This window comes from Botryllus schlosseri, chromosome 14, assembly GCF_051294905.1.
Source record: "Botryllus schlosseri isolate E-star chromosome 14, Bs_hap1, whole genome shotgun sequence".
NCBI lineage: Eukaryota > Metazoa > Chordata > Ascidiacea > Stolidobranchia > Styelidae > Botryllus > Botryllus schlosseri.
The window spans coordinates 15,274,874-15,302,719 of record NC_137249.1 but is presented as its reverse complement, the minus strand read 5'-3'; the positions used below and the strand labels follow the sequence as shown (position 1 = coordinate 15,302,719).

The window sequence follows — 27,846 nt, the reverse complement described above, 5'->3', positions numbered from 1 at the left end:
AATGTGACGGAAATGTTTGAAGCCCATCATATCCAAATTCAGTCCTGGTTGATCCAAAGAGTCGATTGCGGCAGTAGATTAGAGAAGGATCTAAATCAGGGGTCACCAACACACGAGGTCATATTTTGCGTTCCACGGTCTGAGTTGGGATTTCAGAAAAACGCTTGAAGCATTTGGAAATGCTGAAATTGATTTCACCGTAAAAATATTGTTGTTGTATGTCCTTGATGAAATATGATTTCTTTTGTGGTAATTGTGCCCTTCGCCCATGTTAGAGAGCACAGCGTTGCACTGACGTTTTTGTTAAACTGTAGCTTATTGCTTATTTTATCTCAATATTGAATTGATGCGGCACGTGGCCGCTGTAAAATTTGAAAAGTGGTGCTCGCCCCATTTTGATTTGGCAGCCCCTGATTTAGATCCATAATTGGATATGGTATTTCAAAGATTAGATGAAAAAGTCAAATTTGGAAACAAGTTATATACATTCGACTGTCCTTATTGTTCTCTCGATCGCACCAACACTGGTCTACTGCCAAACTTGAAACAATGGATGTTGCCACCAATTCCACTCTGAATCTAACCTTGGGTGATCATTATTTATGATGTCCTGGCTAAGCCATACCCAAGTGATCTCATTAGTAGAGATGGCACAGGGCACAGATATGTGGGATCAATTGTTATCATTATCTGGCCTCAACCTTGTAAAAGAGTAGATCACGAATTTCAGCTTTCATTGACCCCAAAGCCATAATATTGGTATGGAATATCATTCTCAGTAATATGACCTGTAACTTTATCTTTGTTGTTTATTTATATTTCAAGTTTTGATATCGTAATACCATATAATTGACGCCAACATGTCCGGAAATAACAGCAATCTGCATTCTCTCGAAAATATTATGACTGAATTTTTCCACGCCGGAACGTCAAATCAACGTAAGCGTGAAATTGAAGAGCAGCTATCAAAATTCGGCCAGCAAAAAGGCTCTTGGAGGGACTGCCTTTACTTTTTCACCGAGACCAGAAATGAATATGTGATGATGTATTCTTTATCGGTTATCGAATCCTTGGTGAATAAAATGTGGGCTGGTGTTGGCTCCGCGGAGAAAGGTGAACTGCGCACTGCTTTATATAAAATTTTACTGGAAAGACATAAATCCCTCATTCCTTACATCAAAAAGAAACTGCTGAAATGTATTGTCGACATCGGGAGGCTGGACTGGCCTATGTTTTATCCGGATTTTTTTACCAACATTGTAAAGCTGGCGTGCGCTCCAAATGACGAAGAGACCAGAACGATGGGCTTGAATGCTCTTCGGATTATATCGGAAGAAATGGCATTGCCACGCGAGGATTTGCCACATCAAAGAAAAAAGGAACTTCGCAGACTTCTACTGCAACAAGTGCCGCTGATGCTGGACATCATATCGGACACCATGGAGAAAGAATGGAAAAAGCATTCCGAGTCGGGCTTTGGTAATCAGAGCTCCTTTCTCAATTCGTCACCCACATCGTCGAATTTAGTCGGATTATTTGACCTCGCCGGGTCTGACGCTATGTCCGAAGTTCTTCCGCCATTTTTGCCGCAAATATCCCATTCCTTGATAGTCGAAGCGCTGGAGTGCTTGTGCCACCTGTTCAGTTGGATACCGCTTTCCACCAGTATTTCCCCTCGCCTGTTTAATGTTCTGTTCGCGTACACGCGGTACGGAGTCCATCCCGCGTTAATTCAAAACCAGAATTCGACTAATGCGAACATGCCGAATTTGAGACTCGGCGTATTGTCGATGACTTGCATTAATGAACTGATGGGGAAGAGCTGCATTCCTACCAACTTCGAAGATTATTTTATCACCGTTTTCAAGTTTTCTTTTCACTTTTTGAAGCAAGTCACGCAAAACTCGGACCCCAAACTGGGCCTCGATCTCTTGGACGAAGATTATCTGGAAAAGTTCACTGAGTTTTTACGGCTTTTTGTGACCGTTCATTTCGGTCGTATTGAAGCAAATGAAAGCTTCCCTTTACTACAGTTTCTGGAATTACTATTCAAGTTTACATTTAACCAACCAACATTTGACGGTTATCTCTGCTGTCTGGACATTTGGGAGTTATTTTTAGACTATCTAACCAACAAGCTTGAAGGGAAAGACGTATCGACGCAAAGACAGATTTTGATGCCGTATCGGGAAGGTTTGAACTTGCTCGCGCGGCTAATAATGAATCAAATTCAATTCAGGGGCAACCAGTCCCGGCTCGTAGACCTGGACAATGACACGTTAGACGACACTGGCCACACCGAATGGCAGCAATACGTCATTGATAATCTGGAGATCATCGCAAAAATTTGCAGTTTTTACCCAGGCGAAACGATGTCAATGCTCTACCCGATTCTAGAAGAAAACGCCAAGATATATTTGGAGATAGGCAGGCATGTATTGCCCGTGAATCAAAACTTGTATGTCAGCATAAGTGATAGTACATGCGCGCCAGCGCGAAACCCCGACCGACATTTCAACATCAACCCATCCGGCAGTGATCATGATCAATTACACTGTGCTTTGAAAGACTTGTCAACCGCACTGCAAGCGTTCGGACGCTTATCCGAGTATTTCATCGGCGAGCATTTTCACAGCCGCCCAGAGGCCATGTCGCTGATCGAAAAGTTTTTAACCCTCGCGGTATTCGGTAGTCGCATCAAATTTTATGAAATTCGTGGCAGGATGTCACCAGTTTTATATGCCGACGTAACGGAAGTGCACTCTCAAGCATTAGCTGTTCTGCAACCGTACACTCATTGGTTGTTTCAGTTGTACACAGAGTCGCAACAGGCCGGTCATTCGCAAGCTAAATTAGTGGAGATTATGCAAGGGTACTTGAACGCGGTGATTCCGATGTTGAACACGGAAGCTCCAGACAAGATTGTACTTCCTGCTAGCCACACTCTGCTGTCTGCTATCAATACCGTCCGCGCGGCTTTCCTTCTGCAATCACCCACTATCGAAAAATTTTACAGCGAAGTCGCTAATGGCTTGTGCAGCAATCTTGCCATGGATTCGCAGAAACTAGTGTACCGGGCCCTGTCAAATCTCCTGATACTCCCATGGCCTAACACTCCCGATTCGGAACAATGTTGGGAAGCAAGACAGGGCAACCACGTGTCTTTCGTCAAAGCGCTGCTTAGCGATTACCTTTCGCTGGCCGACAAATTATCGCACATCCACCAAAACATGTCCGAAGTCAAGCAAGTCATTATAAAATCGCTTTGCGTGTTGGAGGATCTTGTTATCGCTATCGAAGGAGAGGTTGTGAAGACGCGGCAACTTTGCTACGTATCTTTTCAAGCGTGCATTGAACTTGGACTGGAACTCTTCCCGTTGTTCATGAGCCATCCTGAAGTCACAGAGAGCCTGATGGGTTTTTTCTTGGCGTGTTTCAAGGGACTGCGTTCGCAGATGGGCCCGGAAAAAACGATCAAAATGATAGATACTTTCTTCAAACTTTTTACCCCGCCGGTGTTAGAGAAGACGATATCGCACGAAAATTCTGCCGGCGCGCGCGTGGTCGAAAAGTTTATCAAGATACTCGAGCTCGTTATTGATGAGAGCTCGAACTCTTTTAAAAGTTTGACTCCTGGAATCATACTCGTGGCGGTCCACAGAATTTACCCAATCGTGGCGCAGAGATCGTCACCCGACGTGAAAGAGTCGCTTTTTGAATTGATGCATCATATTTTGTCTCGTAAGACCCGGCATTTTTTCCCATCGCCTGTGCTGGCTTCATTTCTGACCGATAATAATGTCGGCGTTTTGGGGCACAAAGACGATTTTCTCGCTATCATGCAAGCGTTCGGTCAGTCTTTTCTGCAACCCGACATTACGGTGTTTCGGAACAACCTGCTCGCCCTGCAGTCGTTGAATCACAAGCAGAAACTTTACGAAAAAATCTACAAGCTGCTTCCCGAGGAGAACATCCTGTTCCAGTTCATTACAGTGCTGGTGCAGGCGCTAATACAGAAATCGCACGATTTGCTGCAAGACGAGATTTACGACGCCACCTACTACATGGCCAGCGTGGATTTCGAAACGTTTCACGATAAGTTCCTGCCGTACTTTTTACGAGACGTGCAAGGTCTCACACCCGGTCAGAAGGAGACTTTGTACAATAATTTTACCAAAGAAAAGGACCAGCCTTCCTATATTCAGTGCATGAAAACTTTCGTTAACGATTTGAGGTATTTTCATTTGTCTAACGCCAGTCTACCGGAGGGAACCGTATCCTTTTGAATTATACAGTATTATATTATTTACCGTATCGCTATAGCTGTGAGTGGCGTGAATTTGCAGTCCCGGGCTCAGTGCTTCTGGCATCTTTCTGTATGTTGTGATATTTCAGATTTTGAAAATTTTCACATTACTTGCGGACTCGGTCCAAGTTTCATCTCTCGTTGCATTCGAATATAAATGTCAAAGATACACATTTTCTATGATTTACGTTGGTGTGCACTGTGTGGATTGATGACTTCATTGCAATGTCATTCTTCAGTCGCCAGTGGGTACTCGCTACTCATAGGCTGTCACGATGTGTTTATTACGCGATCGCATGCGTAATGAAATCCTACTCGGTGGTGATTCAATGCCATAACAGCAAAGGTCATCAGTCATCGGCAGTATCAGGTCCTATTTTCACTACGATAGTATAGAGTAGACAACAGTGGCATTATACGCACTAAATCAAAGGTGTACAAAGTCCTTGTACTTATGTCCAAATTCAAAAGTATTCACCGGCGTCTGTAAAGAGTGATAGAATATCGTCCACTGCCGCGCTAAGGAGACGAGTTAATGATCAGTAGGGCAAGTTTTTGTTGCCGTCAAATCCGGTGAAAGTTGCATTTATTTTTCACAAAAGTTGCAGGGAAAGGTTGCATCGAAAAAAGTTCAGAGGTGGTCAAAGTCAAGAAAGCTACTCAAGTAGAAGTAGTGACGAAAAAAATCTACTCGAGTACGAGTAGAAGTACTTCTTACATGAGCAACCTAAAACTACTTGAAGTAGAAGTAGAATTGAATGGCTTTAAATCTACTCAAGTAAGTAAGTAGTGAAAACGATCGTAATGCGTTCGCATGGACTGTCAAAAGCTGCAAATTGAGCTATGCGGAAGGTGCAGAGAGCTTGATTCAAATTGATGCATCCCAGGAGGTGTCAATTTTTGACCGAATAAGCAATCGTCCACATCATGGGATGTAAATGATAGTATTAGTATTGATATGGAAATGCGATACTACTCGAACACCCCATCTAGAGAATATCGTGGTATGGCGCCCTCCCCCATATTATAAGGCCCCTAGTTCAGTCGAAAAGCAATACGGAGAAGTTGTGTTGGATACGGCTTTAACACTTTGCGCCATTAGTATACGTTAATTAAAAATATGGCAGAATGTAAAAATGGCATACAGTGTATAGCTTTATTTTCAATTAAATAGTATATTCATATTGAAATGAACCCGAATATTTTCGGCTGACACTCGTCAGGGGTAATCGTCAGCAACTAGTAGAGAATTGGAAAGAACATTGTATATCAACAATCGCATATCGCATATACTATTTAATTGTATATTGAAGTTCTGTACCTCCAAGAAGCTCTTCAAGCTTTATTTTCGGAAAATATGAGGCATTACTGCACTTGCTTTTATACTTCAACATGTATGTTCTCCAGACAAAAGAACGGAAACTATAATTAGAACTCAACGTATAATACTCGTCCACTTTACCAGATTAGGACACGTCATGGGCTGCTAGGTATAATAGGTAATTGCTAGATGGCGAGACGGCAGTTTCAAACGTTATGGGGGCCATACTTACTGTGATGAAATATTTGGTATAGGCGACAATGCGGTGCCAACGGAACCACGCAACTCGGTATCTAAATTATATTCAGCGATTCTTTCGTTAAAACATATTTTTCACTCCATATCTACTGTACGCGAAGCGCAACGAAAATTCTGTGTATTACATGACTTTTATGCAAATTAAATGTTGGTACTACGTGAAAACAGCCCCGAAATTCCTTCGGCTATCTTTCTTATTGGGGGATTAGACTACTTCTACTTGACATACTGAAAGTAGCGAGAAGTAAGTAAGTAGTTCACAAAATATTCTGAAGTGGAAGTAGAAGTAGCGAAAAAGGATCTACTCGAGTAAGTACCAGAAGCAGAGGGAAACTACTCGAGTACCTCGAAAAAGTAGAAGTACTTCGAAAAAGTAGAAGTACTTCGTTACTGACCACCTCTGAAAAAGTTGCGATATAAGATTCCTCCAAACAGCTTGAAGCACCATACTATATAACTTCCAAGTATTTAGGAAGCTGTAAAAAAGTTGCAAAGACTTGCCCTAATGATCGGTTATCATGGGCTCCTTGAAAACAGGGCAGTGGAGTCGTGCGACGTCCGCGATTATTTGGGATGGGGCTTCGCGCTTTAACTCGAGGATCGTTTGGTTTCTTGATATTTTTTGATTTACTTACGCATACGATTTTTAACTGAATTAGAAAATAATATTGGCATATCCTGATCAGCTGCGACAATTTTTTCTGCTCTTTGACCGATCCGACCTTGAATTTCGGGCCCCGCAAAATTGAAAATCATGACTCTAACTGAAGACCCTCGTATTTCGAAGTAGCTATAAACTGTAATCCGCCCAGTTTTTTTCGGAAACGAAACTGCATGTCCGAATATCAAATTCGATCGCCAATGTCATGGACTCTTGAGGTGGCGGAGTTATTTAAGTTTTTCGTTGATAATTATTGGATTACCCACCAATCAAGGATAATCCGAGAATTATGAACGAAAAACTCAGGTAACTCCGCTTCTACTAGTTGGAATTGAGTCAAATTTGTTTTGCATCGTCTTTGAAGACATCTCAACAATTTCATGTGGTTGAAAGAAAAATTTGATCTCTTTTTTTTTATATTTTCCCTAATAAATTAAAAAAATTATTGGATCTGTGGAGTCTTATACTTGTTAGATTTGAACCAAATTTGGTGTGCAGCGTTTTTCAGAGCAACCTGACAATTTAATCAGTGAATGGCTGGAATCCGGAAAAAAGTTATTTTTGAACAGCCCTACAAGCGCCATCGTACAAGCGCCTGGCTGTCGAGTGTCGAAGCTATAAAGAGGGACATTTGGGCGTCCTCGGAGGACATTTTCGATTTCTTGAGAAGGAGGACATATGGTGGTAACCCTACTATACACCGATTTATGATGCTAGTAAAATCCAGCAGATTGCTATCACAATGATTACGAAATAGCTCTGCAGGGCCTAGATAAAAGGACAGGACTGTCGGTGCCGACGATTTCGGCGGTCAGACTTGTCAATATCGAAAGTTTGGGCTAACCAGCGACGGCTATGTCGCCATTCAATTGCATATTAAACTTCTCTCCAAGAAGCTATTGTGCGATTTCAGAGATCTCACTATTCGGGAAGCTGTAAAGCAGCATCTAGTTACGCGAAGAGCAATCACCTTGCAACAAAGTGTAGCCAGACTACTATAAACGTTGTGGTGACGCGATGCTTCTGTCGGTACTGACTGACTGAAGGTCTCTGTTGGCAGAGGTGGGCTACTGGTGACATTGTTCTGTGCTTGCTGCAAAACCTGGTTGTGCGACGATTGGGGACGATCCCAAGGCAAATTGAGAAGAAATAATACTCAAAATGTGTCAATACAAGTCAGCAGAGGAATCTCGTTGCAATTGCTAATCAAAACTAGCGTCGATTCAAAATAGAGAATCTGGCTCCCTGTTTACTTCAAATCTATATTTGCGACTCTGAACCCGACTCGCACATACCAAATGTCCAAAACTAGCCATAGGCTACCTGAATTATACAATACACATAGGCTACGCTAGTTCATATGAGTGGCCTACTATGTCGTTGCTGATGCTCTTTGTAGTCTACCGTCACCCTACCACGATGAAACTGCAGTGAGATCACACTCTTCTTCTGACTTTCTAAACTTTAGGATGACCCAAACTAAAATTCAGGGAAGGAACTGAAAGCGTCTTTTGCGACACCCTCTATAGCTGGGGTCTCAAACTCAAATGTGCTCACGGGCCAATTTCATAGTTTTTGATGTCGCCGCGGGCCACAGCACCAATGGGTACGGTCACAGGACCGTAACAGCACTTCGTCAGCCCCCAAAACGTTGGTTTTGGGCCCCTCATAGAGAGATAAACCGAAATTTTGAGGGGGGAATCGCCCACCCCCTCAGGCCAGACGCTTTTTGCCGCTACTTATTATCTACATTTGCCACTAAATAATAATTAAACGTCTTCGGGCCGACCGGTTGGTATAATGACTTCGTTGCATGATGCCATTTCTTGACCTCCTATCTGCTATGTCAAAAGACATTGAAATCGCCCAAACGTACTAAACTAGAAGACGCACACGATTTCAAATTGCTATTTCTTTACCGTGGGATGGCATTTGTCTTGTGGGTCTCAGATCGACAGGACAGGAACATTCGGCGCCAGCCTTCGAGGCACCTATGGACTACATAAATGTATGTATATCGAAGTTTTTGGTCAGCACAATGGCAATGTTCTCGCTGCGGGTAGTTTTGGCACACTTCTCAGAGTCGCACGTTACATGGCCTATATAACTACATATGTCTTGGTGTGTCGTATCGCGTTTGAAGAGTAGTTTCAGGTTTTTGGAATAGTTTTCGAGCGTTTTTCAAGTTCTTAAATCTAAAAAAATATGTTGCAGCAGTTAAATATTGTCGAATAATTCAAAATGCCGATGCGAGCTGCAAAAAAATGATATCGCGGCCCGAGACAAATGCTCTATAAGGAAATTTGTGTGGCCTGGATACGTAATTCAATTAGTATGTGTTGGCGGCCGTCTACATGAAAATTGAATTTATGAATTTATTCTTGAATTTTTGGGAGATTAATTAATCTTTGAGAAATTTAGTTGATCTTGAAATTCTCTTCGCGCTACGCGCGATTCAATGCGGCTTCGATTCTAATATAGTAGCGCTCATTGCAATCTGAGCCCCAGAGTACAGATGCGAACAGCGGAGGAAATGATGCATTCCATATAAAAATACCAACTTGGAATCGTGTGCTCCTCACGAAAGAAATTTGTTTCTGCTGGTGCGTTTGGGAGATTCCAACCACCATACTGACAATCTTGATAGGGGGTCAAGAAATAACAGCATGCAACAAAGTGACTAATAACAATTGGCCCACCCGAATATGCATCATCATTTATAACTTGCCCTAAATTTTCGAAAACACTCCCTCCATCAACTCTACCGGTGAATCTGGTCACATGGGATGAGAAAGGATAGATATTTGATAGTAATATGTGAAACTACTAATATTAATGACGAAATTCATTTGCGAATCTGGAAAAATTGTCGCGCTTGGCGCGACCATAGTCATTCCCAGTAACTATGACATGACCACTAGCGATTTCGAGGCGTAATTGCGTATAGTGAGACGATATGAAAATGGAGCTTACTCCGAATTTCACCGCAAATCTACACGGACACTGGATGGTTTAATTTGGGTATTTGGTGTCCATAGTTGGTGCATTGTGACTATGTCCTGGAAATGCGGTCTTGGGCTACATAACTAATCGAAATGGGGCCGTGAATATCAAAAAGGTTGCCCACCCTTGCTCTATATAGCTACATCCGTAGCATTGCTCCGATCGTCTGCCGTCTATACATATTTCAGTGGTTCTGAACTGTCGGTCTGCAATCCGGTGCCGCTCCGTGCGAACTTTCATGACCTTCCATTAATTATTATAGATGAACAAAGAATCAGATTTTAAATTGAAGGTATTTTCTGCATCGTGTTGTCATGGAGCTCATGCAGGTACGTCAGTGAACTCATTTAGAATCAGGGGAGACAGGCGAAGCAGTGTCTCACTTGTTTTAGTGCGGCATTGCCTCACCTGTCGTCAGGATAATACAAGAGAAAATTGTCAAAACCGTCTTATTGGTACCGACAAGATAGCGCAGTGGTGAAGCGTCTGACTTCTTGATCGGTAGGTCGTGGGTTCGATGCCCGGCCGGGTCAGACCAAAGACCTGATAAGTAGCACTGGCATCCATGACATCCCTGCTTAGCGCTCATGCGTTACTGGGATAGCATGGAGCAGTGGTTCTGAACCTATTTGGCTTCGCGGACCCCTTTTGACCGTCACGGACCCTCGCGGACCCCCTCAAGGTTCAGTTCAATTTTAGCTCTATTACGGTGCAACCTTCAGCTGTCTTGTGTAAATATGAACTGTAGGCTTGTGATAAACAGCAAAATAATGATTTTCTTGGAGATAACATCATACTATTTATGTAGAAATTGGTGGACTTTTATTATTTCAAGTCTAGTTTTGCTTCTGTATTTCGTGAAGTACGTGGTCGTGTCTTGAAAATCCGCGTCTTCGTTTTGATATGAACGAGGAGTGCCAAAAACCATTTCCGCAAAGATAGATGGAAGCTAATGCAATATTAACGCATAACGCTTCCGACGATACTTTTGGTGTGATCGCAACATTTTTGGCACCAAAATGAAGAAACAAATATTTTATGAACATATCACATCCAGCATCTATAGCGCAGGGACGGGCAACATAAGGACCGCGGGCCGGATTCGGCCCGCAGAGAGTTTCTACCGTCAAAGTGAAATCCTAATCTAAAAGTAGAGACAAATTTTATGCTCCACAGAATGGATCCACGTTTTCCACCCAGAGAAAGACTGTAATGAAACGACTTGTTCTGTTCGGGTTTACGTATATATTTACGAGCAAACATTTTCGACCATGAACAATTGAACATTAACAAGACAAGGCTGCATACCAATATAACTGTTGATATGGATTTCAGGGTTGGAGCGTAATGCTTTGATAGCAACGAAACACTCCTTGTTCATAAAAAAAATCAGCCTTGTCGATAGGGCATCCGCAATAAGAATGCGCCAAACCTGATAGCCGAGCTTTAAGAGCAGGTATATCATTGTCCGATTTATGACGAGTGTCAGCCGGAAATATTCGGGTTCATTAATATACTATTCAATTGTATATTAAAGTTCTGTACCTCCAAGAAGCTGTTCCTTGCATCGGGACAAATTATCGAAATACTTCGGAAATTTTTATTTCAAACGACTGTTCACTAATTTGATGAGACTGACAACTTCAAATGGAGAAGGTTTCGTAGACATTACGAAGTCACCCGAATGACGTTACTATCTCCATATTTTTATTTTTTCCACAAACCCCAACAAAACGTCTCTAAGCAGCAATATGTTTGTATCAGCAGGTTATTGGAAAATTGGGAATGAAAATGAGTTTCCACACTACGATAGTCCATGTCAGACGATTATTATTATGATATGAGTCATGAGGTTTTAGCAGTTGTGGTGCGAAACTTCCTCATCCTTTCTCTAATTAAAAAATAAAATAAAAATTGTGTGATCAACAATTTTAAAAATTTAGAGGTCTCGCGGACCCCCTGAAATTGCTTCGCGGACCCCCGGTTGAGAACCGCTGGCATGGAGGGTGGTGCAAGACTTAGAAAAGCCGTGCAAGGCAATATCTGTACCTTCCTTGTCCAGCGGCATATGTACATCATGCACTCATAGTCTCATACTATATGCGTATTGGATATGCACAGACCACGAATCGGTGTATATGCCTCACAAACATCAAGGATAAAAATAAACTACGTCATTTCCTATATACTACTGATGTTCATGAATGGCAAATCTTGAACATTTTTACACCCACAATTTCGCAATTTGCATATTTACTGTTCGAAACTATGGGGGAAAAAGAGAGCTGAGCGTGGGTTACAGATGATTTCAAAGCCAAGTTTCACATGCGATAGCGCAATCCCTCATAATCAGCTCAGTATCTAAATAGCTGGAATCGATCGAATGCTATCGTCGCTCCGATTCCGAAAATCACTATAATAATAGCATCGGGGCTTCAAAATCCCCTCTGAATCGCCAAAGATTGTGAAATCAGGCTTTGTTGCGAAAAATTACACAACAATGAAACAATGGAATATGAGGCACAAAATCTATCTGCCACGCCGATTGTTGTTCTAACAATCCGAAAATCGCAACGTAGTGAAACAATGTGCAATCGGCTATTCGCTATTGACTTCGAGAATCGATGGCGTATCAATTGTGAAGTTGCAATGGCTAACATGTAGTTGTGAGCAAACACGACGTTTTAAACAAAATTCTTAAACTTTCAATGTTACGGCATTTGACAATGTAGTGAGGCTAGCAAAACGAAGTCGCAATTCTTCCAGAAGAAACGGAACAATCAGAACCAAGTAACATTTGTCTTTGATTTTCAACATTACAATAACAGCATAAAAACATAAAAAAAATGAGCGCATGTGTGGCGCGATCAGTTATTTTGCGTTACTCGGGAATAAAATGCATCTTGCCATTTGTAAGGTTACCACCTGCAATTGACTACAGAAAAGCCTGCGACGTCCCATCCCGATCTACTTCTCTGAACCTCTTACTGGATTAATTTTCAGAGTTTTCGATTTCTCTTCAAGTACCATGACATGTATTGAAGATGAATATTTTAAAATTGAAGGCATTTTATACTTCTACAAAAGTATCTTTAATAAATACCTTGATTACATCTATAGTCCTATCTCTCGAGTCAAACATCGATAAAGGGGCGGAATAAGGATCGTAAAACAAATTATCGAAGATAAGGAAACATCTTAAACATCGTATGCTTGCACTATTCACTTACCTCCAATACAGCGACAAGCCTGGTATGTATGGATGTACTATATATAGTCAGCCCGCAAGTTTACCAGATCACGATATCGATCACGCCTTCCGTCACATGCCACCTCATTTTGTCGCCTGTACGGTAGTATCTTTTACTTTTCATCCATGGTGTATGCCTCCTCTTTACATCGACTAGACCTAGGTGGGTGTCTGATTTCAAGGACTACTCCAAGTCGTTTCGACACCTTCCTATATTTTCATTGTATCGCAGTCTTGTGGTGTTTTGAAATGATGAAATTCTTAATAAAACTGAACTGAACTGAAGCTGTCTTCTTGTGAGGTAATGTTAATCTCGGTATCGGGTCAACTTGCCACTCTGCAAATAATATACCCATTGGTCATTCAAAATCTAGCAGCCAATATTTAGTCCTGTGTATATTTACATATTCAATATTTGAGTTGCAATGCAAGTGACTGATGGGGTGGGTGTAATGCTATTGCATGAGTTTGTAGCAGCCCGCTTGCGATTAGACAAAGGAACGAAGCGACGGCAGTCAGTAACTTGCATGCATTTAACAGCCATAACCAAGAATATTAGTGTTCTTTCTATGAATTTCTCAGTTAAATGATAGATCCGTATAGTTACTATAGTGTCTAAATCGGTTTTTGTGGCATTGTCTTATTATGCTCGCACTTTTGTGTTGCTGCAGTTGGTGCACACAATTAACATTGCTGTGCTGTTGCAGTCGTTGCATATAAAAGTAACTCGCTGTGCAGTGTGCCTATTTTAAATTTTACTTTGGTTACGTCACAGTTCACAAATCTGTTTTCGTTAAAAATAGGCATCTCTCGCAGTCGCTGCGTAAACTCTTCATAAGGGGCACATAAAAAGCTTTTAGCGTGTTAAAATGTACTTTCAATGGAAGCAATTTTGAAAAATATTATCGCAATAATCTGTGAAAGTTCACGGGCGTAATATACATCTGTGTTAGGTAAAGCATATATTTGCGCGCAATGGTATATACTTATATCCAGCAATAGGTAAAACACGATCCCGAATGTGCTCTTTTTCTGACTAGTCATTAGGGATGGTGTGAACGTGAGGTTCACGTTCGCGTTCTGTGTGTGAACCTCGGAAATTTAGAGGTTCGTGTTCACAACAGAACCTTGGTAGGTTCTGCACTGTGAACCTTTTGGTAAATTGTAATTTTCACTCCATTATAAGATCTTTGGCTCAAATTTATTGCATTTCAACTGCGGGCCACTCCATGCATGGTGCTGGCAGCATAAAAAATCAACGCTTAACGAGCATGCACCATGCACCTCGACAACCTTAAAAGTTTTAGTTGCTTTGTTGCAAAAATTTCTCGGAATAACCAGCTTTCCGTTTGTGAATATTTAGTGACTATCTGCCGTGAGCTTGACCCGCAATCACACAACATCACGAGCGATATACGTAGTTAGCGAATGATGCTTATTCAACCAATCAATGACATTGATATCGTCTTCTGACGTAAAAAATCGAACGGGCGTACGGGGTCAATCTTGACTTGATATCTTTACTGTATCATTAAAACCAAATCCGTGCGATTAAGGTGCTTGCTACTGCTGCATAACTTGTTGTTGTTTGTGGTATCGGTAGCGAGTATTGAAACCCGTTGTACACTCTGCTCAATATCAATGTAGCAATACTCAGACTCCGAACACATTGTCCGGTCTAGCTAAGACCGTTAAGGCATAAGCATATATTCCTTGGTAAGTCCTCATCGAAATTGTTGGCGAAGCGACGGAATGTATTGATTTTACGCAATTATTATATACTTTGATTACCGCTGTTGATACATTTAGCGATGTTTAAAACGCCGATATGTACTTCAGCATTGGGGCATTATATGGACCGAGTCTTCACTTGGTATCGTGTACATTAATATAGGCTATCACTTCACTGGAAGATAGGGTTGGAATTAGCATTAGGACGTCACGTGACGTCACGAGGTTCACGTTCGTGTTCACACAGAACCTTTCAAAAAGGTTCGCGTTCACACGAACCTGAACCTTTCAGAGGTTCACACCATCGTAGTCATGCGACACTCATACGTTTTATTGTATGAGTCGATATTTTCGTTGAAGCCTCTATCTCGAACTTTGAATATGCCTGAGATATTGGACTGAAGATGCATGCTATGTGGTCAGACGTAGTTTTTTTCAGGTATACAAACAAATCACTAGTCGCAGTTCGGATTGGAACAAAGCTTAGGTAATATAGACCTACGCCCTATTGTCAACGCAACATGCATCTGATATTAGGTATCATATCTCACTTCCCTTTGTCACCTCGACATTTGATCATGTTGCATTGCCTCATTACCGCAGAGCGACTGCTTGTTAGCGGTTACGCAATGTAGCGGAGTTCCGTTACCTGCAGGGTTGATTATCTACGTTTCGTGCTTTTCGGTGCCGCGAGTAGTGTCAAGAGACATATATCAGAGATTATCGTGGTTATTTGCTATGATGTTCCTATTTCTTTTCCAACCGCGGTTGTACCATGTATACTGTATACTGTGTATATAGTTTGTATGGCATCAGGAAGTGAGTCTTACCGGCTCCATGGTGCATTTGTGCATGTGCATGTGCATGTTCTCGTTAGTTTTGTAGAACTACAGTACTCGGTGTTTGTCTTTATCACTGTGTGTGTGTTGATATTGACTATGCATCATGAACGCTGGTTGTCATACCCGTAGCTTATAAGAAGGTATTCAGCTTGACTATATACTACGAATCAAACTAATGAAGTTCTATCCGGAAGGAGCGCATGTAACGAAGGATGGTAAACTGCATTGTGTAATGCGGAATAGTTGCGCAATGCGAATTCGTGAGCGTTGGACATTATGCAATGTACCCGCGATCTACATCAGTAATAGGGAGTCCATAATCAGAACCATACAATCATGCATTTAGTTCGAATGACTTGTCTTTGTGGCGGCAAATACCACTATTTTAGCTTAGTTCGGCCTTGACGGTTGAAATATCGTAGAACTGATTTGGCTACGAAGTTGGATATCCACGTGGATCAGACGGAATGAAGCCATAATCCACGCCTGATAATGAAGCGTTTTTATCTTGTCGACCTAATTGTTTTCCTGGCGGCATGCTCAGCGTTCGTGTTGATGCCACTAAGAAACGAATTCATATATCAGGTTTGTGAATGATTTATTTGTAGTGATCTCATAAGAGTCAAAAATGGGATTTTTTAATTCAGTATGCAAAGCGGTGTATAGTATAGTATGTATATAAAGTGCGGAACTAAGCATTAAGCAATGCTCTACCCATTGCGCTCATTATCTCCAATGAACTACATTCATTCTTTATTTGATTTTATCAACAACATGGGATGATGTATGGCTTCGTGTTCGGACCCTATTTCAGGTGGAAGACAAAGCTATACAAATGCGATTGTCGTTTTATATTTAGAGAGTTGCGCAGCGCCATAATTACACCAAGACAAAGCGAACTTACTGCACGCCAAACAATACAAACCAAACAGAAGAAGATCAGGTGATAGCGGATGAAGCTACAAAGTTAGTTGCATACTGGAGATATCGATTATTATTATCTGAGAATCAAGATACCTTCACTCTACACCAGGGTGTCCAACTCGTGGCCTGCGGGAAGATTCCAAATGGCTCACGCGTAATTTTTCGAAATTACTTATGTCAACCTAGACCTATAGTCGCCTACGTAAATGACAGTGAACTTATAATCCGAGACATTGACATTTATTTTATACTTTATTTGTCTATTGTATACTTAATAGCAGTGGTTTGAAACGTGTGAGTCAAGGCCCGCACGGGGGTCGTAGGCTACGCATTTTCCAAGGCTTTTGATGTATAACAATATCAATTAAGGTATTGCGCATACAGAAATGCATTACATATGGTTGGTATCGATTGTTAGTTACACGGGGTTGCTAAACGCGTCGCTGTATGAAAAAGGTTGATAACTACTACTATAGTATATACTACTACTGTAGTATCCAATAGAGTGGTGCACATCAGGTCAATGAAATGCCATTGCATCACTATGCATATTGTCACGCATCACATTTTCCATGTTGTTACTCCACTTCCTTTCCACACTGTCGTATACTCGAGCTTTAAGAGAGAAATAAGAAAACAGCGATTTCTATACAAATAAGCAGTAAACACTCAAGTGACCCGCGTAATAATCCTTAAACCGCAAGTGGTCCTCCAACAAAAACACCGGACAGTGAACATTGAACACCCTGCTCTACGCTGTGCATGTGCACTTAGCAGATACTGGACACAAGCAGAGAATTACCAACGTGGTGTGTTTATGACTAATCAACATGGCGCTCAATGTTCAATGTGCGATTTTCGTTGCGCATCTTCCTGAACGTTGATCGGAAGGCGACATATCACTAATCGGAAATAGGAACTTTAGGCGGCTCAAGTGTCAAAAGGATGCTGAGCGACGTCTTTCCTTCTCAACTATATCATCACAATATTTGACGTTTTGGATTCACTTGAAATAGATAAAAACTATGACGTTGTGACATTGTATATATAGGGTTACCCAATTTTAAGATCCGAAAAAGAGGACAATTTCTTCAAGTTACAATATGAGGGAAATTCGGGGAAAATAGGGTCCTAATGCTGATCGCCCGTTAAGTTGACTAAAAAAAGGTCAACTTCCCGCACCGATATCTTAAATCCGGTTACCACGGACAGTTTTCGTTCGGTTTTTATTGGACAACCTCCGTGGCAGTTCCAGGATAAGCCGATTATCACGTGAACTTTGTTGATAGTTGACCATTATCAGTCGACTCTGGAAAGTCGCCTTTCACTCAAAATGAATAGAGATGACCGATTGCGAAAAAGAGGACATTTGGGTGTCCTGGGAGGACATTTTAGTTGTATTGAAAAAAGGTAGACAAATCCTCTTGAAAGAGGACATGTGGTAACCCTAATTGTATAGGATGTAGCGTTCATACGGTGTCATTGAACTTTCAGATGGACTATGTACATCAATTTATCCATATTCGTTCCCGCCATGATAGTCGGCGCGCTGCTAACATCCTGGGGCGACCGGGTGGGTCGCAAAATCACCATTTCCATACCGTTATTTGGAATGACTGCAAGCAGTGTTTTGCAAGCCCTAATTATACATTTGAAGTAAGTGCCGTTCTTCATTTATCGGAAACGTCATATTTCGCCGCGTTTCTTTACATGCAGCTGGCCCCTGGAGACTATGCTCGGATACGGGGCTATCGCGGGAGGAAGCGGATACTTCATGACAGTGTTAATACAAGGAACCACGTATTTGAGTGATGTTACGCCGCTGAAAGACAGAGGGAAGCGGTATGCAATCTCAAATCGCTTCATTCAAACCTTCCCAAACTGTCATTCTAAAATATTGCGACCAAGTAGATATTGTCGAAATTTCAGATGGAGCATTTGACGCACAATTTGCGATTGTGGGTTTGGTCTTGGTAACATAGATGAATATTGCAATTTTTCAACTTGCAGTGCGATATAAACAAAAACATCGGGGGATACGTCGTCCTAAGCTGCTATTCTCTGCTACTTTCTATACACTACGAACGGTTTGCTTTGTGCTTGTCTGTAAATGAAATGTTAGGGCTAATATCGATGATTCCTTAACCACTCTACATTCGATTTGCTCTAAATGTTGCGATTTTCACTGCCAGTATAGATTCACCATACTGGAAACATTCATCGGAATCGGCGGCGGTATAGCCGGTCTCGGTGGTGGATATTGGATCAACGCTCAAGGTTTCATTCCTCCTGTGTGGAGTACCGCAGCAATGACCTTTGTTGCACAGTTATTGGTTCCGCTGTTACCGAACTCCTTAAAATCGAGGGCGCGTGGACGGGATACAGAGCCTGATAATAGCGTTGATAAAGATTCATCGAATACAGCATATAGCGAGGACGAACTAGCCCCGTACGACAGTGTCGAGGGTGCAGGCCTGTCTGCGAAAGAATCGACTCCACTTTTGCATAGAGCTGAGAAAACGAAAGCCAAGTACTCGTTTGGAGATCTGTGGAAATCCGTTTGGCAGGTTTACACGACTGAGTACAAGGAATGCGAAAAGTGCTTCGGGAAAAAGCCTAAAATCGAAGGTGTGTTTCGTCGGACTAAAAGTAGTAATAATGTTCGGACAGGAATCTATAGCATGACCTTCCAAATTTATGTGTGACACTCGATTTGATATCGATTGTCGTGCGACCCAGCATCGCAGACCTCGTGTATAGCACACTAGATTTTCAGTCCTGAAAATCGGACTGAAATTTACAATCTGTGAAGTACTATACCACTGCTGGGGTTATCAAATACCATTCACCCTGACCTTGTCGCGGCCAAACTGACGCTTTACCGTTTCGACATTTCATTGCACATTCGCAATTCCATCTCTGATAGCAATGATGTTAGGATTATATTAAATCACCATCCCATTAATACAGATCTGAACCGGAAGAATTGCAGACATGGTGGAGGTCTGCATCCCGGCCGGCCTTGGAGATTATGGCTCTACATCATATCCTACTGCGCGTACATGTTCACCAACGTAGGAATCATGGTTTTTCAGACCATATTCTTTCTTGCGTATCCGCTGTGCTTTTCCGCGGTCCTGATCGGCGCTCAGATGGTAAGTCTGCGTGATCCCGCGGTGTCTGTTGCAAATCCTCGATGTTTGACCCGTGCCAATGATTTCAGTCCTTGAAGTTCATCGCGAATGTGGCCGGGCCCGTTTTCGTTGTGGTCTTTCAACGGTGTTGCCGCCTGAAGAATCAGACCGTGATCATGCTCAGTCTCGTCGCGTACTTTTTCTTTCCCTTTCTGATGTGCTTCGCCCACCAAACATGGCTGGTCTTTGTTGGTGAGTGTTCTAATATAAGATTGTTGCCAGCTTGGAAAACAATGCTTCTTTTTACTCGATTAGAAATTCACGCCGTTATTTCTACTTGAGTACCAACGATGTCTACTTTTGCACCCTTGGTAGCCTTTACTGTCAGAGGCGTAGCGAGGGGGCGATAGGCGCATTTCCCCGATAAATTTCCTACTTGGCTGTTATGACTTCACATTTAGTTAATGAGCCACAGTCAATTTATGACATCACCTCATTGTCAAGGTAATTTCGTAAATCCGCCCCCAAAATTACATATTCGTTAAGGTTATAAATACAGTCATTGCATGCTACCATGTGCATATTGTGCAATTGTGCATATCCAAGCACTGCATTTTCATCCCTTCACCAAAAACAATCGGCTAATCCAGGCCGAAAATATGATTGGTGCAGTTGGACATTTTTAATCAATGACCGTGATCTCACGGATCCATCGTGTGGTAGTGAAAGCAAATCACCGGCGCATTTCTACAGCGACCAGACCTGTAAGAAGGATAATGTTAAAGAGTATAGAATATAACACGATGAAATGCGCAGCGACAAAGGGTGTGGCTCTTTTGAAGGCATGGTTCTCCGCCAGTGCAGGAAAACCTTCCTCTGTTAGGCTTGTATAAACAGATAATTGTGATAAAAAGAAAAGATTGACATAGGAAATGCACATTTCTAGATATCCAAGCAGTCCGTTCCTATCCTGTTCATGCAGTGTTATGCGTTATACTTATTAAAATACTACAAATGAAGGCACTGATACCGGTGTGACACCATACTTCTGAATGTCAAGTTGGCCATAACTCCCCTCGTATCAGATGGCTATAGTATTCACCCTCTAGTCATGTAGCGTACTCCTCTAGGAAGGCATTCATAGACATAAATAATAACAGCAATAATATCAGCTTTTGTACATCTCTATAGTGCTGCGATGCGGATGTCTGACTTTGGGTTAGTTCTTTTGGGTACTGACCACACTCTTTTCCATCTGTCCGCACTAGAATCTACTTTTATTAAGATCCACCAACCGCGCCTGTGTCAACAGAAGGAAATTTATTCAATCTAAAAATTGGCCTCTAGCTGCGCACGCGGTTTGCATGTATTTTATGTTGTTTGTTTCTATGACGACATAATTGGTTGTGTGCAATGTAGCTGGATGCACGTTTTTGAAATTTCTCATTTGCTGACGATTGCCCCTGAAGAGTGTCGACTCGAACGGAGTTTCAATATATTTATTCAATGAATATATTACTTAAATGTAGATTAAAGTTCTGCACCCCAAAAAGTATCTTCATATGCTATAATTGTGTAAATACTTACGAAAAAACATGTAGTTAATAATAATCAATATAATCGGCAGATTATATTTTCATCTGAACAAGACACACACACTGCACAATGCGATAAGACACAATACGATTTAATGAACAGATCATATTAAAGAATGGTCCTTTTCTTGACTTTTTTGTTGCCATGAGAACAGCGACGCGCGACGCGGGGAATAGGAGCCCCGAATAACCTCCGACGCGGAATCGAACCCGGGACGCCCGTGCATAGCAGGCTCTTATTATCACCACTACGTCCGCATGAGCCTATACGGACGATTTTCACCCAATATATAGTCGACTGATACGATGTGGGGAGTGGGGTGAGGGTGGCTAACACCCTCGACATCATTGTTACGGAATAGGTGTTCTGATAATAATGACAGCCAACCGTAAAATTGCTGAATAACGATGTATTCCGGGTCAAAAATATGTTTGGTCAGTTTAAGTCAGGGTAGGCAGCCTTTTTCGCCAAGGAGCCATATTCACCTGGTATACATTTCAGTTTGCCAATACGTCGTGACGTCATGGCTAAAAATGTTAAAAAACACTGTTTTAAACAAGGCCTCTGTTTTAAACATGTTTGTTTTTATTTGATTTCTGTTTTAAATGCAGCCCTATAGCACAGGTATACGCATGCTGACTGGTAGTTAAGGTTTCAAATCTGTCCTCCCTTTCGGTATGCGCTTCCATTATTATCCCGGTTCGCAACCGTCGAAAAGTGTTCGCTTATTTTTATCGCGTCGGCTTATGACTCGCACGCAAATGGAGTTTAGTTATTTATAGTCAATACCCGAAAGAGGCGAATTAATTAATGTCTACGACCTGAATGGGTTTTGGCAAAGCATGCGGATGCAAATTCCCTCGTCAAGCCCTACAACGAGCGTGACAGGCTGACAGCTAATGTTTTCGAAGATGTATCCGCGATGCCGGAATAATAAGAAATTGAGAATTGACACTACCACCGAAACTAGACTTACAATTTAGATACGTAATTAGCAAGTGTTCCGTGTTGGTGGAGCGCGACCTGCGTCGTGACCGAAGCCATCGATCACGGCATAAGAGAATGTGTTTGAGCTCTGTGGGAATATCATCGGAAGCCAGCATACTACATTTCGCATGCTAAAATACAGTAGTTCTAGGTTCTAAACCAGTTCAGCTTGCGGATAGGTTAAATTTCAACAAAACAGATTTTAGGGACCGGTGCATTTAAAAAAATCAATATCAACGCAAAATGTAATCAAGACGAAAGTGTGGAACTCAAAACAAAGAATTAGAACATTAAATGACTGAGAAATTTTCTGCTGTATTTCTGATATTACGTCTATTTTGTGTGGTTCTATTGAAATTTCTGCTAGGCAAAGTTCTGTCGAAGCTCCGGCTCGACTTTGACTGTCTTTTGACAGAAATGCTACTTGACTATTGGTTAGATTTTATGCCGTCAAATGTCGCTAACTTGAACTGTCGAATTTCGTCATGTTTTTTTTTCTGATCTTTCACATATTACTTGTCTTAGACGAATTATAGTTTACTTTCTCAAAGTTGGTACATGGCGACATAGCATAGTGGTATAATTCACAGCTGCAACACCAATTGACCGAGGTCAACTCCAGAATTCCGACCTAAGTGTTGGAGGTTTATCTATAGCAGTGGTTCGCAACCTTTTTATCCTAATTCTCCACTTCCGAATTATTCCGAGCCTTCATTCCCCACCTAAAATCTCGATATTCATATCCACCCTTCAAAATGCTACCTCCAATAAAATTTTGCAAGACTTTGCTTAGTAAATATTACGTGCTATTAGTGAATGTTAAGATCCCCGGAATTGATCAGCACACAGTAAAATTAGCACAGCAATGAACTGGTAACCGTAAACGCACCTCCGTAAATATATATATCTACCCCGGCGCGCAGCCAAGAGAAAAATAGGAGGGGTTTGAATATTTTCCAAATGTTGCGGAATAGCATCAGTTTACATACGTAAATGCCGAATAATACATGGGTCAGATAAACTTCCTGATGTTGACTATAACTCATGCGTGCGATATATATATATATATATATAAACTGCCGTAAACTACACTTTCGCACACTACTAAAAGAACTTGAAATAACATTAATATGTAATTTCATTTGTAACGAGTCCGGATGTGCTCTCAATTAGCGAGTCTATGATCTCCCTTGAATACATGTTCAGCAATATGAGCTCTTATTACAACTGCGTTTCGTGACCGATGATGGTGTACAAATGAATAAAAACATTCGCTGGAGATCGCGTGTCGCTATCCAGGCGATTCTCGCTAATTGGAGGCACTGATTATATGAATCGCTGAATTGCAAATGAGCTAAGAAATATTCGAGATACGATCGGCGTTTCAAAACGACATTTAATAAAGGAGAATATTGCAGTAAAGATATTTTCAAAAGTGAGTCTATTCCCCACCAGAATTCCCCACCGGTTGGGAACCACTGATCTATAGGCTCGTCCTCGTCCGTGTAAGCGGTGTCTAATAAATAAATAAAAAAGCCCAAAGGTGGGCCGTGCTACAAGTCGGCAGCTACGAAATAAAGATTAAAAAAATTGGCCCGGGGTAGATGACCATAGTAGTCGACAAACATCATGAATACCACAAATAATAAGAACAACATCAGAGTTGGTACAGCACTCGTAGAATTGTGACGTACAGGATACCTAGAAAGTAGAGCATGAACTATTTGACATCACACCAGAAAGCGTTTTAAATGACGTTTTTAAATCAGTTCAGAATTTCGTGTTTTATTTAGCCTTAAAATGTTCACATCTTGGATTTGAAATTAAATTGAAATATATATTTGGCCGGTAAGTTGTCCGGACCGGCACTGGTTCTTATAATTCAAGAATATCAATTTTCGTCAGACTCGTCTAAGCCCGTCGAGATTTCGATTACGACATTACACGCCGCTGTCGTCACAGCGCAGTGTTAGTGATTTTGCCCTGCTCAAGTTTCATCCTTTCTATTCGCGAATGGATATGTTTGGTTATAATTTAGATGTCTCTCCATATAGTTGTTCAATGTAATGTCGGACCGCTTCTCTATTTATGTTTAGTAACTGCTGGCTCAACTCGTAAACAAAACAAAAGAAAAGATTCCGCTAAACGTGAGCACACTGCTTGCGGACCTCAACTTGCACTGCAATATTACTCTTCAGAATTTGTTGTTCACAACAACTTTAGATGGGTAGCTAGTTCTTTTGGAAGTAACGATGAAGCAATCTTTCTACGGAAAACGGCTCATTGATTTACGGAAAGCCTTGTTTAAAAAAATCTGTTTCCACAAAAATGGACGAGTTATGGTTGTCTCTTGCAATGCAATACGATGATAATAGGTACAAAGCAATCATACCTTTATTGTCATGTGCATCGCTATGGTTATGTGAACAGCATAGCTTTTTTGTTTTGACTGATATTAAAAGCTGTACTCGAGCGACTTTGAAATCGGCGGCGAAATGCACCCATGTTTACAACAAAGCAAACTCGTTTCAGCCTATGTTCGTATAAATAGGCATAGCCATCACATTACCACGTAAATGTTGTTTATAAAAAAAATTCTGCAAGTGTGCCGTGACTGTTTTATGTATTTATTTATTTATTTATAATTTTTCTAGTATGCCACAAGCCAAAAACGTTTGGGAACCACTGCGTTGGTAACTCAAAAAAGGCAATAAGTCTCTCGCTCCAACATTGTAAACAAACTATGAAACGAAATTGATGTTGTTCGTGATAAATCGACAACATCTAATTGACATCCCACTGATACAGCCCACCGTAAATGATCCTGGAGACATTGCCATGCACGTAGACATACACTGTGACGCAGCCATGACAAACTTTAACTATAGCGAAAAGGTATCATAGTACCTTTTGAATAGCAGTCGCATTCTATTCACAGCCACCAGCACTATGATGTTAGGGAGCATTGCGAAGCCCTTCATGCAAGCTCAGGTGTCCTCGTTGGCGTCAGAGACTGAACAAGGTATCTCCATATTACAACTTTATATTTCGTCGCTCGCTTCGAATGACATTTCCCGAAAAAGCACGTCGGGTTGATGATATATATATTCGAACCGCAAAGATGAAGACAATTTTGGTGCGATACCAAGTTCCTCACCACAACGATCTTATTTTATCACATTGCAAGTCTGGTCGAAGAGAACCATATACGCATCGCCGTTGAAGACATATGATCATCAGTTGAGCTTTTCCATTTTATGTCCTGTTTCCGGCTCTGCGGTCGCTGTATCTTAAAATCTTTATAGTCCGGATTTGACCGAGGATATGGATTTTTTGAAACGAAATGATTTGTATTTTGTGAAACTAGGTTCCCATTTCAACTTGAAATTCTGAATTTTCGTTCAACGAATCCTGAAAAATTGAAATATAATTGGATTTGGCCATGTTACGGGATGAAGAATGAAGATGGTACCACTAAAGGGATTTAGATTTGAAAATATGAATTCCACTACGAACGCACCAGATCCAGGGGATTAGTCATCGACAAATTTTTCACTAAATGTGTTCGCCATATAGATAGGTGCAAGAGGAAAATGTGAGCCTATAACTTCTTCCAATTCCTCTCAGGCGCTGCGTTCGCTCTCCTCTCGTCCAGCGAAGTGCTGAGTTTTCTTCTCGCCACCGTCAGCTACTTGACAATGTACTCATCGACTCAGCATATTTCACATTGGTTCATTTGGATGTTTTCTGCTGGTGTGGCGATGATTCCGATTGTTCTCATGGGGTAAGTTTTCTCAGTTACGGTACCTCGCCGCACTGCATGTATACAACAGTGTAGGCTACATTTCGTGATATACCACGCGTGCATGGGAGAAATGACCTTTGAGTGTGTCAAAAAAGTTATCTGCAGTAATCCGGGGGAGTTTGATAGAACTGTTACCGAATAAAGGATCCGTGTAAATGGTGCTTCATGAATTTCCCTCAGAATAATCCATAAAACTGTCAATTGCCGACGGCAATGACATTGCATATCCAGAACAGTGCTACTATAGCCTAGAAATACAGCACACTACCACTAGGCCCTACGTTACATTTTGCCTTAATACCAAACATATACGTGAATGTCGTGCGATGCAATCTGTATTGAGACCATTAAGGAGATGTCAAAAGCTTATACATGTCTCATATCTCGAGGTACGACCGGAGTAATGCGCTACTCTACCTCACTCCAAATCTTGAATTTCGGGTATCATGACGTAAAGGCCACAATTCAATTGTCACAATGTTGTATATTGTGGCGAGCTTTCACCCTATCCAATTATTGTCTTCCAGCCAAAATCCTATACGCGAGTATTTATTGTATTTGACAAAAGATAGATTGAACTTAATTCAACGATTCTTACTTTTTCAGAATTGTATGGGCTGTTGATTGGCGTACGGCGAATGACAAGCGCCTTGGAGAGGAAAATAAATCAACTGAAGATGCGTAACTTGATGGTTCCAAAAAACCTTATACCTCAATTTCTTCACTTTTGTACATTGAATCTCTTCGAATGAACGTGAATATTGTGAAATATTATCATGTCGCAGAACTTTCTAGTTGACATATATCGTGCGTCAATTGGTAATAAGCGATGTTTAAACACTTGTCGTAAGTTCGACGCGGAAATAGCCTAATAATATGCTGTGATTCTCATGTCTGCTTCTTTTCCTCTCCGCTATCACGGAGTATTATTGAGCTTAATTATTAGTTGTTGGATATTAATGTTTTAGTTTGTTATTTGAGCGGGTGCTCCTCAAGCTTCTCTAGATTGTACAATGTACAATTGTACATGTATTTGCTCTCACCGAATTATCAAATGAAAAATTACGCACTGACAATGAAACCGAAATGTTTCTAGTCTAGTAGTCAAACACCACCGATTTTGGCCTCTGTCAATGGGATTTACTATAGTCAAACTGAAATACGTATATAACACTTAGATGGGTCATTTTCTGACGTGCGGTCAAAGTGATTTCCAATGTAACAAAACTAAAACTAAATAATGCGTCAAATTTACCTGAAATTCAATTCAAATACAGTGCTGTTCATGAAAAACATCTTTCGCAGACTAATATATGAATGAAATGAATATAGCAAAATCAGTGACTTGAAGTCAGAAACGCCAGCATAAAGTTGAGTTCAATGTATTTTGAACATTCTCCCATCCAAATTTAATTCCAGGCTGTAACCATTTGGGGTATGGCGAAAGGCGCGAATGCCCCTCCAAAGTTTCGACTCGGTCATTATGACGCCATTCCCTATCCAAATTTCAATTTATGATGCAACATTGTTAGTTACCCCCGAATAAACTGAATACGAACAGGTTTGAAAGCAGTTCGAATTAGATGTGTATTAACAAACCCACGTCATCAATATCATGTTATTTCATTTGTGTTGTCATAATGGGGAACGATTAAGTATTTCAATATAGCAACGACGGTCAGTAAGCTTTGCGAATCATCCCATAAACCGCGAAGTTATTCAATAGAAATCTTTTCAGCTTAAAGACTAATTACCAGGTTCGCAAACTGAGCTAACCGAGCGACAAATCGGTTCTAATAACTTGAAATTAGGAACCTGTATACTCATTATAAGGGGCAAATCATATATCTTTGCAGCAAGTGTAGATGAATGACAGGTTCTAATAGGCTACTTCCTACGCGCTATTGGTATAAGTTTTTACCAGCGCAGGTCACGCGTTCGTTTCAGAGGAATATCGACAGTAGGTCGGCGTGTCCGTTAAGGAATGTATCAACATCAACATGTTTGGGCAACTGCTGCGTGTACGTT

The 27,846-nt window shown here is 41.2% G+C and overlaps 2 protein-coding genes across 2 annotated transcripts; both read left to right on the top strand.

Annotated features, from left to right (window-relative positions):
- The first annotated feature begins 491 nt into the window (after window positions 1–491).
- LOC145455840 (exportin-6-A-like) lies at window positions 492–4,475 on the top strand. The gene has a single exon (XM_080333856.1). It carries the CDS (start codon window positions 861–863, stop codon window positions 4,284–4,286), a length of 3,426 nt encoding a protein of 1,141 aa, XP_080189982.1. The 5' UTR covers window positions 492–860; the 3' UTR covers window positions 4,287–4,475.
- Window positions 4,476–14,941: 10,466 nt separating this feature from the next.
- LOC145455643 (proton-coupled folate transporter-like) lies at window positions 14,942–27,397 on the top strand. The gene is made up of 10 exons (XM_080333628.1): window positions 14,942–15,957; window positions 16,232–16,338; window positions 17,791–17,952; window positions 18,013–18,138; window positions 18,494–18,924; window positions 19,267–19,451; window positions 19,520–19,682; window positions 24,952–25,035; window positions 25,641–25,797; window positions 26,425–27,397. Exons 1-10 carry the CDS (start codon window positions 15,865–15,867, stop codon window positions 26,501–26,503), a joined length of 1,587 nt encoding a protein of 528 aa, XP_080189754.1. The 5' UTR covers window positions 14,942–15,864; the 3' UTR covers window positions 26,504–27,397.
- Window positions 27,398–27,846: the final 449 nt, after the last annotated feature.